Genomic DNA, 12,988 nt, shown 5'->3' with positions numbered 1-12,988 from the left:
CATGCAGGATATTTATTATAATCAGTATCACACAAGCAGATTTTAATATGTGAGAATGTATTAATAAAGCTTCCCACACTGTGTCAAAAACCAGCGAACAACCAGCATAAAAGAAAATGGAGGAGAAAGGATGAAAGGAGGGATGGGCTGACTGGTGGACGCGTGGGCTCATATTAAAGACTTACCTTGGCCTTCTTTCTGCAGATGCATACATGAGAAGTCTATGGGAGGGAGGTGGAGATGGGAGGGGGGTGACGCTGTTTGGATGGAAGGAGGCCAAGAAAGAGGAAGAAGAGGAGAAAAGAGGCAGAGGGACAGGGAGAGAGAGATAGAAGAGAAGAGGAGCATTGACGTCAATCTCTCACCAACATTCATCCAGTACATCTGTGTGATGATGCTGATCAATGATTTCTCTCAGACATGCTGGATATTTGACAAGATTATGGTGAAATGAAGGAGGGTGACAGCTCTGATGTTTTCTCTTTGATTTGTTTTGGATGCATTCATAGAGACGACCATTATAAAGCCTCTACGTGCTGACAGAAAAGAGGGTTTAAGAGCGATTTTAAACAACGTTACTCTCTGCTACGAAGGGAATTAAACCTTAAATTGTGTAAACATATACGGCAGAAAAAAAATGCATTCTCCCGATCTGGGATGATATCATAATTTTGGGACCGTGCTGAAAAGAAGTCTCCTCATTTAAACATGTTTTCTTTGGTTTCATTAATCTATAAATAGAATTAAAATTTGAGTTTAGGTGATGCACAACGACCTTTACTAATAATTACTGACACTGTTTAAGTTCTTGAAATACATCACAAAATATCTCAAGTTAATTTAAGTCTATGTCTCCTTTGGCTGTGATATCTAGGGCACATGGGTACCTACCTTCCCACTGGTTGTCAGGAAAGAGCTGGAGGTGGGGGTTTTGGCCAGATTTTGGTTGGCATGGCGACAGGTGGTTCCGGTTGGTTTCGCTGGTGTTGGCGTTCTGATCACAGCGGCATGAACCCGAGTCCTGAAACACAAGAGAGAGACAGAGAGAGAGAGAGATTAAAGAAACAAATCAGGTATAAAGGAATGAAGGATAGGGGAAACAAATGATTCGAGATACAGGTGTAGCAGTAGGTAAAAAGCATGGGTGTATAAAATAAGGAGCGAAAGTAATCCTATGCAGAATGAAACAGGAAGTAAAAGGACCTACTCACACAGAAACAGTTACATACATTTGAGGCAATATTTTGCCAATTGTCTTTTACAGATCTGTAAAAACTGCTCTTCTACAGCTGTCAGAACACAGACGTACATTGATACATCCACACTTCTTGACACTTACACAGCTTATGGTGTCAGTCTCAGTTTGCTCCATGATGTCACAGGGTTGATTGTCCTGCCTGAAAGCAAAGAAAACAACTATAAGATACTCTTGAAAAAAAATAAAAAAATAAAATAAAAATAATAACTATAAGTTAAGTGATGAAAATACTCTGAAGTACAACTTTGAGAAAATCTTACCCTGGGAGGCTCCAATTAGAAAGGGTAAATTATATTAAAATATAAGAGACATAATACATAAGAAAATAAAATATAATAAGAAAATAAGGAAGCCGTAATTAAACAATCCAAATAAAAAATATTAAGGATATTTGAGAAATATGTACCGGTACATTTTTCTAGTTATATATATAACAAGGCAAATGACGTACATGTAAGGCAGAGGAGAAATATAAATTCATGTGTGAGTATTGCACAAGGGGGTTGTGTTTATGTAGTTTTATTTATTTAAAAATCGGATGGCTCGGTGGAAAAAGCTGTTTAACTAACTTGTTTATTTTCTAAAACTGTGATTAATTTTTATGAGACATACTTATTGTAGCGCTGATATCTACAACTAATGTGTTGTTTATTTATATGTAAAGAAACCTAGAGACGTTTCTTTTCATGTGCAGACCAGTCTTTTTGCGTCCCGCTTCAACACTTGCTGTTAACAACAAGCCAGAAATTTCATGATGATTTTTTAGAGATCCAAGAGTATTTGAGTCATAATCTTATTTGACACATTTTCGGTGTTCGTCACAATCAGCTGCTAATTTAAAAATCTAAATCTAAACTCTCAAAGTTGCTGCTTCAGGAAATTCTCACATTTGTTAATATGTGAGAGAGAGACAGTAGAGGTCTGTTTGAGATGCAGCCTCGAAATGAGCTCTGACTGAGACAGCATGTCCGAGTGAGCTGTCAGGTGGTCAGTGTGAGAACACGTCTCGGCACGTGTTCAGGACAATGAATCTCTCTCTCAGACAAAGAGAGAAGCCCTCTCTCCACATCACTGAGCTCCACCGGGCTACATTTAGCACACACGTCTGTCTACGTCAATTAAATTAAATCCAGAGTTCCCCTTGATCAGATAAGGATTACATAAACTTCCTATTAGAGGACCAGAAGATTCTTAAATAGGATTTATCCTAATTTGGTATCACAGGAGGAGACATGACTAACTTTGCGAATCCAGTGTTACCTTAGTACATCCTATGTCAGGTTTGTTACCTAACAAATGATTTAGGCTTAAAAGCATCTCGCTCTAATAATGTTGCTGATACATTCTTGACAAGAGGTAAAACTGAACTCAATAAAGGTTTGACAATCAGCCCACCTGGCAGTGTTGATGTTGTTCTCAGCATCTCTGACCGTCTCTGCGTCCAGGTCCATTCCCGAGCTCTCCTCGAGGGCGGCACCAGAGTCCAAAGAATCCTGCCAGAAAGCAACAAGCAAGAATTTAAGATTAAATGTGTTGCTGGGAATAAGAACGTTTAACACATAAAGTAGAGCACAGTAAGAGAAGTGAATGGGAGAATAGAAAGAAAAAGGAATCTCACGAGCAGGTGGATCCTGCTCTTACAAACTACATACATCATGATGTTTCACTTCCTTTTAATACTTACGAACACTTTTTTAAAAGTAGAAATAAAGTAAAGTAAACATCCAAATGATGCCTCTACACATTAACGCTCATTATCATTACATCTTGAGCTATAAATAAGTCAGGAAATTTGTATACGCTATCAGTTAATCTTATGATTATCTGACTCATCTTTTGTAACCTTTAAAGTGTAAGTTAAAAAAAAATTCCAAAGTGAAGGCGAAGGGTTTTACCGTCACAACTTCCTACCTAAACTGGTAGGTTTCATAGCAATCATCATAACACTACAGGGGTTAATATAGATTATATCAGTTTAGAAAACACGATAGGATTAAAGTTGTGCTCATTGAACTGAACTGAACTGCAAAGGTTTATCAGCATAGCATCCTCTAAGTGGCAGTTCACACGTGAGTCTGTGTGACGAGTGAGTGAGGAGCAGGATGATGACTCTGAGTATATCTGTCAGTGGGAATGTATGACCCTTTGCATACAGAGCACGTCACACTGGTATTATAACAGAGAGTAAGTGTTCAAACTTTATTTTGTGCTGTAAATAATTTTGGCATCTTATCAGAGATTGCGTTCTGAGCAGAGTCGTAAAAGAAAAGTCTCTATACCCTTTTTACAAGTGAGGGGTTTACAAACTGATTTTTGAAGCTGTCATGTTAAGGGACAAAAGTTGCTTTAAGTCTGTAACTTTTACTGAATTATCCGACAGAATCCAAACAAAGACAAACAAATCAGCAGCGAAGAAGTTTTGATCTCTATTAGACTGAGGTAAAAACACACCTGTAATTACCTCCTAATGTCATAGATGTCAACAAAGAAAACATCAACAGAGATCTTTTGAGGTTTGCTACTTTAGCGAAGGAGTGGTCCCTTATCTGTACCAAGAAAACATCTAACCCACCTCTCTCCTGGAAACTTAAAAAGTTCTTGTGATGGTAAAAACTGTGCTTTATCGTGGGCTGTGACACTAAGGGGATTTCCACTATGACAAGTCTTACAATATTGCGTCTGTTTTCACATATGTTTCAGCCTCACGTCACTGTTCCCTAATGACTCAAAGTTACATTGGAAGTATTTAATGATCTATGTGTATATTTATATCACAGGTCTGTTGTTTCTCTGTTTGCTGCCCTGAAAGAATTCCAGCTATTGAAATAATCAGCGCAGAACAAAGATGGACTGTGCTGATAATATCAGAACAATCAGCCCGGGAATGGAAACAGACTGAGACAGGAAGGAGGTCAGCTATGGGAAATATGCTGGTGGTCCACACAGCAACTGCTCACGGCTTATGTGGTGTGTGTGTGCTCTTTTCAGGGAACTCTCCACCTCTGGGTGTGCATCGTCATTTGATTTCACTTTCAATTTGACAAATAGGCTTTTGCCATTGATCAGTTTACGCAACATTTATTGTGTGGATGACTTGGATGTGCATGTGTTAGTAGTAGTTGTTTATAGGCATGTGTGGTATAAATTTGTGTGTACCTGTGTGTCTTTCTGGCTTTCCATGAGCTGCTCAGTCTGTGTGAGTGGGGTTTCCCCTTCAGTGTCGCAGGGGCTGTCCTCAGGGTCAGTTTGTTGCTCTTCATCTCCAGGATCTGCAGATTCGATGGGACTCACCCTTGACGACAAAAATAAAAAAGACAGTCATTTAAATTGTACAGTTTCGAACACACCTAACAGAATTAAACATATTTGCTAAGTTAAAACTCTGCCTCTGTGCCCTTATGCTAACAGAGCGGTCTATTTCAGTATGCGTGTAAAACTGGACATCTTCTTTTGTCTTGAGGTGACTAACCACTGAACAGCTGCTCCCCCCCAAACATGTAGAGTTCGCTAATTAACGCCACAGCTGTCAACACGTTTACTGGTAAACTGAACCATCTGTCTGGCGTTGTGCCTTTGTACACAATGTTCACAATGACAAAAATGTGTCTTTGAAGTCATCTGATGCCACCTTTAACCACTTAGGAATCTGTGTCACGCATGTTTCTACCAGCAGGTGCACAGAGGAGCAGTTTGTTTTGCACCTGCATGAGAAAGCCGAACAGATCTTTGGTGTGTAAATGCTCTTACACATGATCAAAGTGTATTCAGGTTTTCATGTGTGTGTGTGTGAATGTTACTGTGTGTGTATGCACTCTTACCCCTGGCTGTCGTAGTTGCTGAGGTCTTGGTCGATGGAGGTTTTCAGCTCATAGAAGTGATGCTCCACTGCAGCTCTGATGGTGCGCTGAATGATCCTGGGAGCACACAAGACGTAAACATTTATTGAGATTTCCTTTGTGAATTCACTTTTTCAAACATGAACATGAACGATTTTGTGTTGTCCTAGCTTTGGTCTGAACAAACAAAGAAGCTATCAGGTTTTTGTGACTCTTGAATTCAGTATTTACTTTATTTGTGCGACCTCACTGGACATCTAACCCTTAACATGTTTCTTCCAAATGTTTTTGACTGAGTTTTCTGCAAGGCTTTCCCACTTGAACTTTGGCAGTAAGTGACTGATCAATCGCAGTCTGTGTTTAAATCCCGTTAATCACTGAGTAACGATGCAGGCCAGGTCTCCTCCACTGGAGTGAGTTTAGCTCAGCTGTAATGAGTGTAAACTGTTACTGCTCCTCTTACCACTCATTGTGTTTACTCAGGACCAAAGCCAAAGGTTTACTAACTACTTTGGATTACATCCTGTGGCCGTGTTTTCTATGTTTATTCAGTAGAGATTGGACTCCATGGCAGGAAACAATCCCACCACAGACAATAAAAATATCCAGCTAAGTAAAGGACAATGTACATAGTTGTTATCGCGGAATAGAACTGTGATAGGGTGACGCAGGTCTTGTCATAGCGGGAAGGTTTAGCGTTGAGGTCCATTATCATTATATCATCTTTATTATCAAGGTATGTTTAGTGCTTTCTTTATACATTTACACAAGAACATAAGGTTTAGCAGTTCCCAGTAGTGATGCACAGGTTTGTGCATGCTTTAACTTTTAACTCCGGACGTCAACAACCTCTTCAAATAAACAGAAATACCTCTACTAATCAAAAGGTAGGAGCTTTAAACAACAAACTGATATTGAATCAATGGTTTAAAAGCTTAAAAAACACTGAAATGTTTTTCTTTTCCATCCTCGGCTATTTAAGGAGCCCTTATAAAGTCAATATCCTCGTCCGGCTCTGAAAGGATTAATAATGCTTTAACTAGAGCCGGGAAGGGATCGGACATCACAGCCTATAAAAGGTAACAACGGTAGTAACACTCTGACCTCTTCCACACTGACATGCAAAGGTTGATCCACAGGCTTTTCTGAGACTTTACTTAACCTTCTACACCGTGTGTGTGCGATCATAATGTATCCCTGCACTCATTTACTTTAGCATTATGCAGTCTATTAGCTATTTCTGCTCAGTTACTTAACACAAGAGCAGTTAAGATGATGGGCTTGCAGTGGGTCTCATGCACACACATGCAATCAAAAGAAGCATCATTTGTAAGCTGCTGCTGTCCTCTAAATCTGTCACAGAAAGGAGGCCTCTTGAACACATCTTGGTAGCCAGAGGTAAATAAAGATATCAATCACACTCAGTGACACAAGACTGTCTAGGAAACCAAAGCTCTTGTAGCTTTCTGATGTATTCCTGGAAATGGAAGCTGTTTTTGAACACACAGGAAACCCTGAAGATGTCAAATGAATGAAACGCATTCAATTTCCTGTAAAAGCAGCTCATTATTTACAATGTTTGATTCCTGTTTTTACTTTAATCTTAAACAAAGGTTTACTAATCAACACTGCCAGGTGGGCTACTAATTTACTAAAGGCTATTTTTTTGGCGTACTGAAAAAAAAGCTTGCAGGTAAATTGTTGGGCCAAAATGTTAAAGAACCAATTAGCCGACATTACAATTAATTGAAAATGTATTGGTTCCAGCTTCTTAATTGTGAGGATTTGCTCCCTCTTTATCCTCCTTCTAATTCTTATCAGATACTATTGAATATATTTGCGATTCAGACAAAACATGTCACATCTCAATTTTCTGAAAGAATATAATATATAATATATAAAATCTGCACATTAGTTGATAATATGTTGAATACAACAAATGCAACTGATGGGACCAGTTATGTTGCTTTCAGTTATCAGTGCATCAGACTGCTGAATCTCAGTTTTCATGTGTTGTTCCTGAGACGTGTTGTTGCCCTCGAGCCTTCAGGTCAGTATACTCACGTTAATGCATAGCACCATAGAAAACTATTTTACTATGATTTCATGTCATGCAGCGAGGAGGTATGACAGTCAGGTGATAGCTGAGTTCGCGTCCTTGGGGCGCCATGCAAAATGCTTTAGTGTGGCTTCATAATCCAAACACAAGGTCCACTCTGCTTCTTATCACTTCTTTTAACCTCAGACCTTTCACCAAACTTTATTCCTCTCAGAGCTGCCTGCACGTCTTCATTCTTACTTCCTGTTATTCTGTCTGCCTCGAGCACTGAAGTGGCTTCACCTCAGCTAACCTGCTTGTCCATGTCTAACACCTCGTTTGCAGTTTGCAGGATATAACTGCTTACTTCACACTTTGTAAGAGTTGCAAATAAAAGGAATTGTCAGGTTCTTAGAGTATCTGAAGTGTGTGTGCATAAAGAAGTGTATGTGTATGAGTGGATGAAGTTAGTGGTGTGTGCATGTGTGTACTTACTCAGCAGAGTCAGCAGGCAGGATGGATATAGGGGAGAGGTGGGAGCTGTAGAGAGAGAGAGAGAGAGAGAGAGAGAGAGAGGGGAAAGGACAACATGGTTAGAACATCCCGTACTCCTCGACTCCCTTTCCATTCTGACATGACATGACCTTGGAGGGCGTCGGTGTCGGCCAGCAAGAGTCAAAACAAGGAAGAGGAACGACAATAACAATTCATGTGTCTGTAGAGTTTGTTTAAAGAGGCAGAGAAGGAGATGAAGCCCTTAGAAGTGAGTGCTAAAAAAAGAGTTAAATAAAAATGTGTGCAAGTCAGAATGATGAGTTTATGCTCTCGCTGCAGTCGTCCTAATCCAAGATCCCTTCTGCCAAATATCAATCTCAAGAAATGCACCACACCCACACAAATACACAAAGTTCCAGTTGTTGGCGCCACTCTGGGTGGGCAGATTGTTATTTAGGCTGCAAAGCTCTGCTGAACGCTGCTGATCAGATACAAGTGTGTGTGTGTGTGTGTGTGTGTGTGTGTGTGTGCGTGTGTGTGTGTGTGTGTGTGTGTCAGGTAGTTGTTCTTCGATGTTCCTCCAAAGGCGAGAAGTGTGTGTGCGTGTGTGTGGCATGAAACAGGGAGGTGGCTGAGATGTGTCCGTTGATTCAGCAGCCTGCCGCTGGCCTCACACACACACCCACCCACACGCACACACACGTACACACACAAACAGGCACGTCAGGATTTATATAACACTTCTACACATCACAAGGTCGCTCACATTATGCCCAAGTGCAAGGTTACATCTCATATAGACTTTGAGTGTGTGTGTGTGTGTGTGTGTGTGTGTGTGTGTGTGTGTGTGTGTGTGTGTGTATCTCATTAGACAAGCAGCAGCTGACGTTATGCAAGCTGTTTGTGTGGATGTATGTTGGCTCCTAAACACACACACTCTTATGCAGCGAGGAGTCCACAGGTAGATCGATACAGACTGAATTATTAATGGCAGATAGGACACAGTAATGCCCTCCATGTTTATTCTTCCCTCTCCATCTTTTCCTCTAATTCTTCCCGTGTTTTTTTGCTGCTATTTTCACCACATTCCACAAAACGTTCAAACTATCTTCCTTTAGCCCTTCCTTTATCTTTTTGTCATCGATTATCATTTTTATTCTCTTGCTGCCCTCTCCTTCTACTTATTCCATCTTTGCCTTTCTTTCATTGTCTTTCACACAAATAAAGTTTTCATCATTACCCTTTGCTGATGTCTTTCTGAAGTTCTCCTCATCGCAGTCTTTTGCTTTTTATCGCTTCTCCCTCTCAGTCCTTGATTCTTATTTTGCTTTGAATGTAACGAGCATCTCACGTTCCCTTTCTGAATCTGTAACCTTGATGGCTAATGTGAGTAAGATGAAGACAGGCTGCCAAAAAACTCCAAAAAAAATTAAGTGTTGACTGATTAAGTACTTGTATAATCTTAAACTAGCTTCTGACTTTAAGTCCAATCCATCATCCATCTCTCCAACATCAATATTTGTGATCCCAGTTATCTGGACCAACTTTACGTCTCATCATTCTTCATTTGAACCCTTCTTCTCCTGTTAGTCAACATAAAGAGCTGCCCTTTAAACAAGAACGCACCCTGCAGGCTCCCTCTGCAGCGACTGTCCCTTCCAAGCTCTGATAACATCTGACAGCAGCCTCTCCCGATGTGTTGTACCCTAAGGGGCCGAGCTGGGTGGCTGCATCACTAACAATAGATCCTAGATAGAGTCCTCAAGGACGTTACATAATCTTCATGTGCCTTAAGTAGCAAAGATACTATCTGTCCTTACACCATTTTGCCCCTGAAGACGTGCACTGAATTACTGTAGCAGCCTTTGGGGTGATGCTGCCACCCTAGAGCTCTCCCTACGCAGCGGAAATAACATTTCTATCAGCGTCAGAGGAGCCTTTGAGGACCAAACATGCAACCCTTTATAAGGCCCTTGTGGGCATTTCTCTCCCGCCGAGGACACCATGAAGGGCAGATAGGACTGAGTTATCAGGGCCCTGATGAAGCACAAAGTGGTTATGATAAGGTTTCTTTTACCAATTAAGCTGACAAACATGGTTCAACCCATGAGGACAGAAGGGAAAAGTGCACTAAGCAAAGCACTTTTGGTTTAAGAAACAAGAAACAACACAGAGAAACAAATCAGCACACATCTCTCTCGTACCCTCAACTGGCTTCTTACAAAACATGGGTTAAAGATGTGTGCTCAGTCCTTTTTCTCATTTAAAGCATAATTACAGTAATTAACTACAAAACCTTTTTGAAAAATATTGTAAAACATTCAAAAGAAAAACATTCCATTAGTCATTTCTCTGAGAAAAACAGGTAACTGGATCGCTCTTAAAGAGTAACTTTACACCCCTGAGGATCGCAAACGTGTACTTCTGGATGTGACAGTGAAATGTGACAACACTTTAGGGCTGTTATATAATCAAATCAAATCATACTTTATTTATAGAGCATCTTTCATACTAAATTGCAAAACAAGGTGCTTATTAATACGATGAAATACAGCAATACAATAATTACAGGAGCAACAGAGAAGATTTATGACCTCACCCGATGAGATGCAACAGACTGAAGACTGATAGAGAGAGGACTCCTTCTTGTTAGTGTGGTATTAAGTTACTTTTTAAAAGGGCTGCTTGTTTGTATTATTGTCTGTTGTTTATTTTAGACATGTTGTATTTCGATTAAAGGCAAGTGCACAAACCATGAAGAAGAGAGGTTGTTGCAACTTACAGTAAGCAACATAACAACAGGGCGTCTCAAAACCATTTTAAGATACATGACGATTGAACATTTACTCCTGTTGTTGACTTTGGCTCCTTTAGCGCGTAGGTGTCATAAAAGCACCAGTTGGCAACAGAAGGTTTCACTCTGAGTGCCCCAAGTAGGTCGGATGAGATCAGCTCCTGCCCTACAGTCACCACTACGGCAGTAGCCAAAGACAGAGATAAGACCTTGATAACATCTTAAGGAGTCGCACCTTCAGCTAACGGTTCCTTGGCGGTGATACTGTAAAACCTTTTAAAGTGACCTGAGTCCACAGTCACCTTGTACTTTATAAAGTGTCAGAAACACAAACTGTCTGCTTGTTGTTAAATTGGATTTAGCAACAATGACTCATGTTTTTCATATCATATTTGGAAACCACCTTTTATCATCGGTCTATCACGTTGACATTCTGACTTTAACATTACATAAAAGCACATTACTACTGTACTATTTTGACGTCACTAATTGCTTAACCTGCTACATCCTAGAGCATCTGCTGTGAGTGGGTGAGTAAAACAACTGTCGCCAGATTCACTCTGATCACATCAGGCTAATCTGCAGTCTGCTAACCGGATCCCTGACGTGACTGAGCAGCAGGAGAATCGCTCTGCTGGCTGATTAGAGCATTAGGTCGACAGGTGTGCATTAACTGAGAGCTGACTGATGCACCTGTGATAGAAAAAAAGTAAGTAATATGCTTATTCATCTAACTCAAGTCGAATTAAATGTCATCAATTGACACCATAAAATGTGTGTAAAAGGACCTGTTTATTAGACTTTCTGTTTATCCTTGAAGGGTTGCAGTATCCAAATCACATTAGTGTTGTGTACTACTGAAACCCAGGAGAAATGCTCCATGCAGACTCATTAATTTGTGCATTAACTGCCAATTTAAAAGACTGGTGACCTCTTACTGCCTCTGCATGTTTGAAGGCCATAAAATCATCAGGGTTTTGTCCAAAATCACAGACTTGATTTTCAACTTCAAAAATATAATAACGTTACTGTATTTTGTTCCTGCAGTGGTGAAGTAGGACATATTAGTCTTTATATGACATTTTCATCTAGCCTTTCATATCTCCAGATGGTTTGTGACCTTCACATATCAGCAGATAATATCTTTAGAAACAAGGTTAGCCCTGCTCCTGCTGTTACGAAACTGAATCAACATTTCCAAACTCTTTCCTGCTTATCTTCATATTCTTTAGTCCCAAGCTGCAGCTCTTATTTGAACTCCGAGGCAGTATTATAACAATCAATTCAAGAGCTACAAGGATTAATGGAAAAGTTGTCTACTCTCACATTAATCACTTAATATTTTTATATTGATCACTTGTTTTGGGTCATTTTTGAGAAGCAAACAGGTACATTTCTCTGATTCCAGACTGGTTTCTTTCCTCCTCTATGACAGCGAAGTGAATCGTCTTGGGCTTTAGAAAACAACATTTTTCAACCATTTTCAGATTTTATGTAGACCAAGAAATGTTTGATTAATTGAGACATAATTGACAGATTAATAGATGGAAATAATAGTTAGTTGCAGCCCTAATACCAGGTTCAATCCAGCTTCCACAGTCTGTTTTTCTTGTTGTGGAAGCCACTGACCTCAACATACAGCAGTACTTCATGTCACATACATTATATAGGGCACAAGTATCAGTTTCACACAGCTAAGAGTAAATACAGCAGAGCTGAAGCGGCCTCGTCTCAGCTGACTGAGTGACTAAACATCTCAGAATGACTGTGGTTTTGTCTGCAGCAGTAAGTAAACAGACAAAAAGGACAACACAGGAACGTTGTGTTCTCAGTGCAGACAGCTGTGAGGAGAAGCATAATCAAGGACAGTCCTTACATTGAATACAAGAGTTATTCTGAACGCGGGAAAAAAAGGAAACAAAGGCATAGAGATAGAGACTATGAGTGAGCGTGTGTGTAGGTGAGTTCGAGGAGAGTTGTGATTCTACAGAGGTGCTGTTGTCAGCAAACCTGACTCTGCTCTGTTCAGGCTGGGAGGTACTACACACTGCTGCAGTCTACGCTTACACCCACGCACACACACATCAATTCAAACCACACATATACATCAGCACGTACAGGAGGACATATTTCACGTTGGCAGGTAACCTACTTTGAACGCACACAGGCTTTGCATCTGTAAGCCTTTCCTTTACTTACACACACCAGCACTAACCACAGAATTATAAGCATCGTCTTGCATCTCGTAAACAGCTCTTCCTGCTGCCTCTGAAACACTAAACATTTATAGCTTTTAATGTCCGAGCCAAGAAACTCTCACGGAGCCTCACAACAGATGTTTGCCTTCAAACAATCCACATTCAAACACTCGGGGGTCAAACGGTAAAGATCTGGGTTTGGTTCTCTGCATGGATACTGCTTGTTTGTTTGTTGTTTTGCACTCGGGACTATAAATGACCAGTTCAGCTCTCCTTCATTCATCCTCCTGTAATCATCCCACAGACTTTTGGCCGTCTGAGAATAACGATCTGTTTAGTTTAGTCGACTCTACAAATCCTCCCGAGCCC

At 40.3% G+C, this 12,988-nt stretch overlaps 1 protein-coding gene across 5 annotated transcripts in view; it reads right to left on the bottom strand.

Annotated features, from left to right (window-relative positions):
* fam13b (family with sequence similarity 13 member B) overlaps window positions 1-12,988 on the bottom strand; it is a 74,581-nt gene that overhangs the window by 10,611 nt on the left and 50,982 nt on the right. For 4 of the 5 annotated variants that reach the window (XM_069670641.1, XM_069670643.1, XM_069670645.1 and 1 more), the window contains exons 8-14: window positions 7,628-7,672; window positions 5,077-5,172; window positions 4,415-4,550; window positions 2,654-2,751; window positions 1,340-1,397; window positions 892-1,021; window positions 186-257 (exon numbers count right to left, since the gene is read on the bottom strand). In XM_069670641.1, the coding sequence (XP_069526742.1) occupies window positions 186-257; window positions 892-1,021; window positions 1,340-1,397; window positions 2,654-2,751; window positions 4,415-4,550; window positions 5,077-5,172; window positions 7,628-7,672 (635 nt within the window). The remainder of the gene's footprint in view (window positions 1-185; window positions 258-891; window positions 1,022-1,339; window positions 1,398-2,653; window positions 2,752-4,414; window positions 4,551-5,076; window positions 5,173-7,627; window positions 7,673-12,988) is intronic. The other variant, XM_069670644.1, reaches the window with a different exon arrangement.

Source organism: Semicossyphus pulcher, unplaced genomic scaffold (assembly GCF_022749685.1).
Source record: "Semicossyphus pulcher isolate SPU_LCO1_2020_fin unplaced genomic scaffold, fSemPul1.0.p SCAF_2, whole genome shotgun sequence".
NCBI classification, from domain to species: domain Eukaryota; kingdom Metazoa; phylum Chordata; class Actinopteri; order Labriformes; family Labridae; genus Semicossyphus; species Semicossyphus pulcher.
This window is presented reverse-complemented; position numbering and strand designations above follow the sequence as displayed.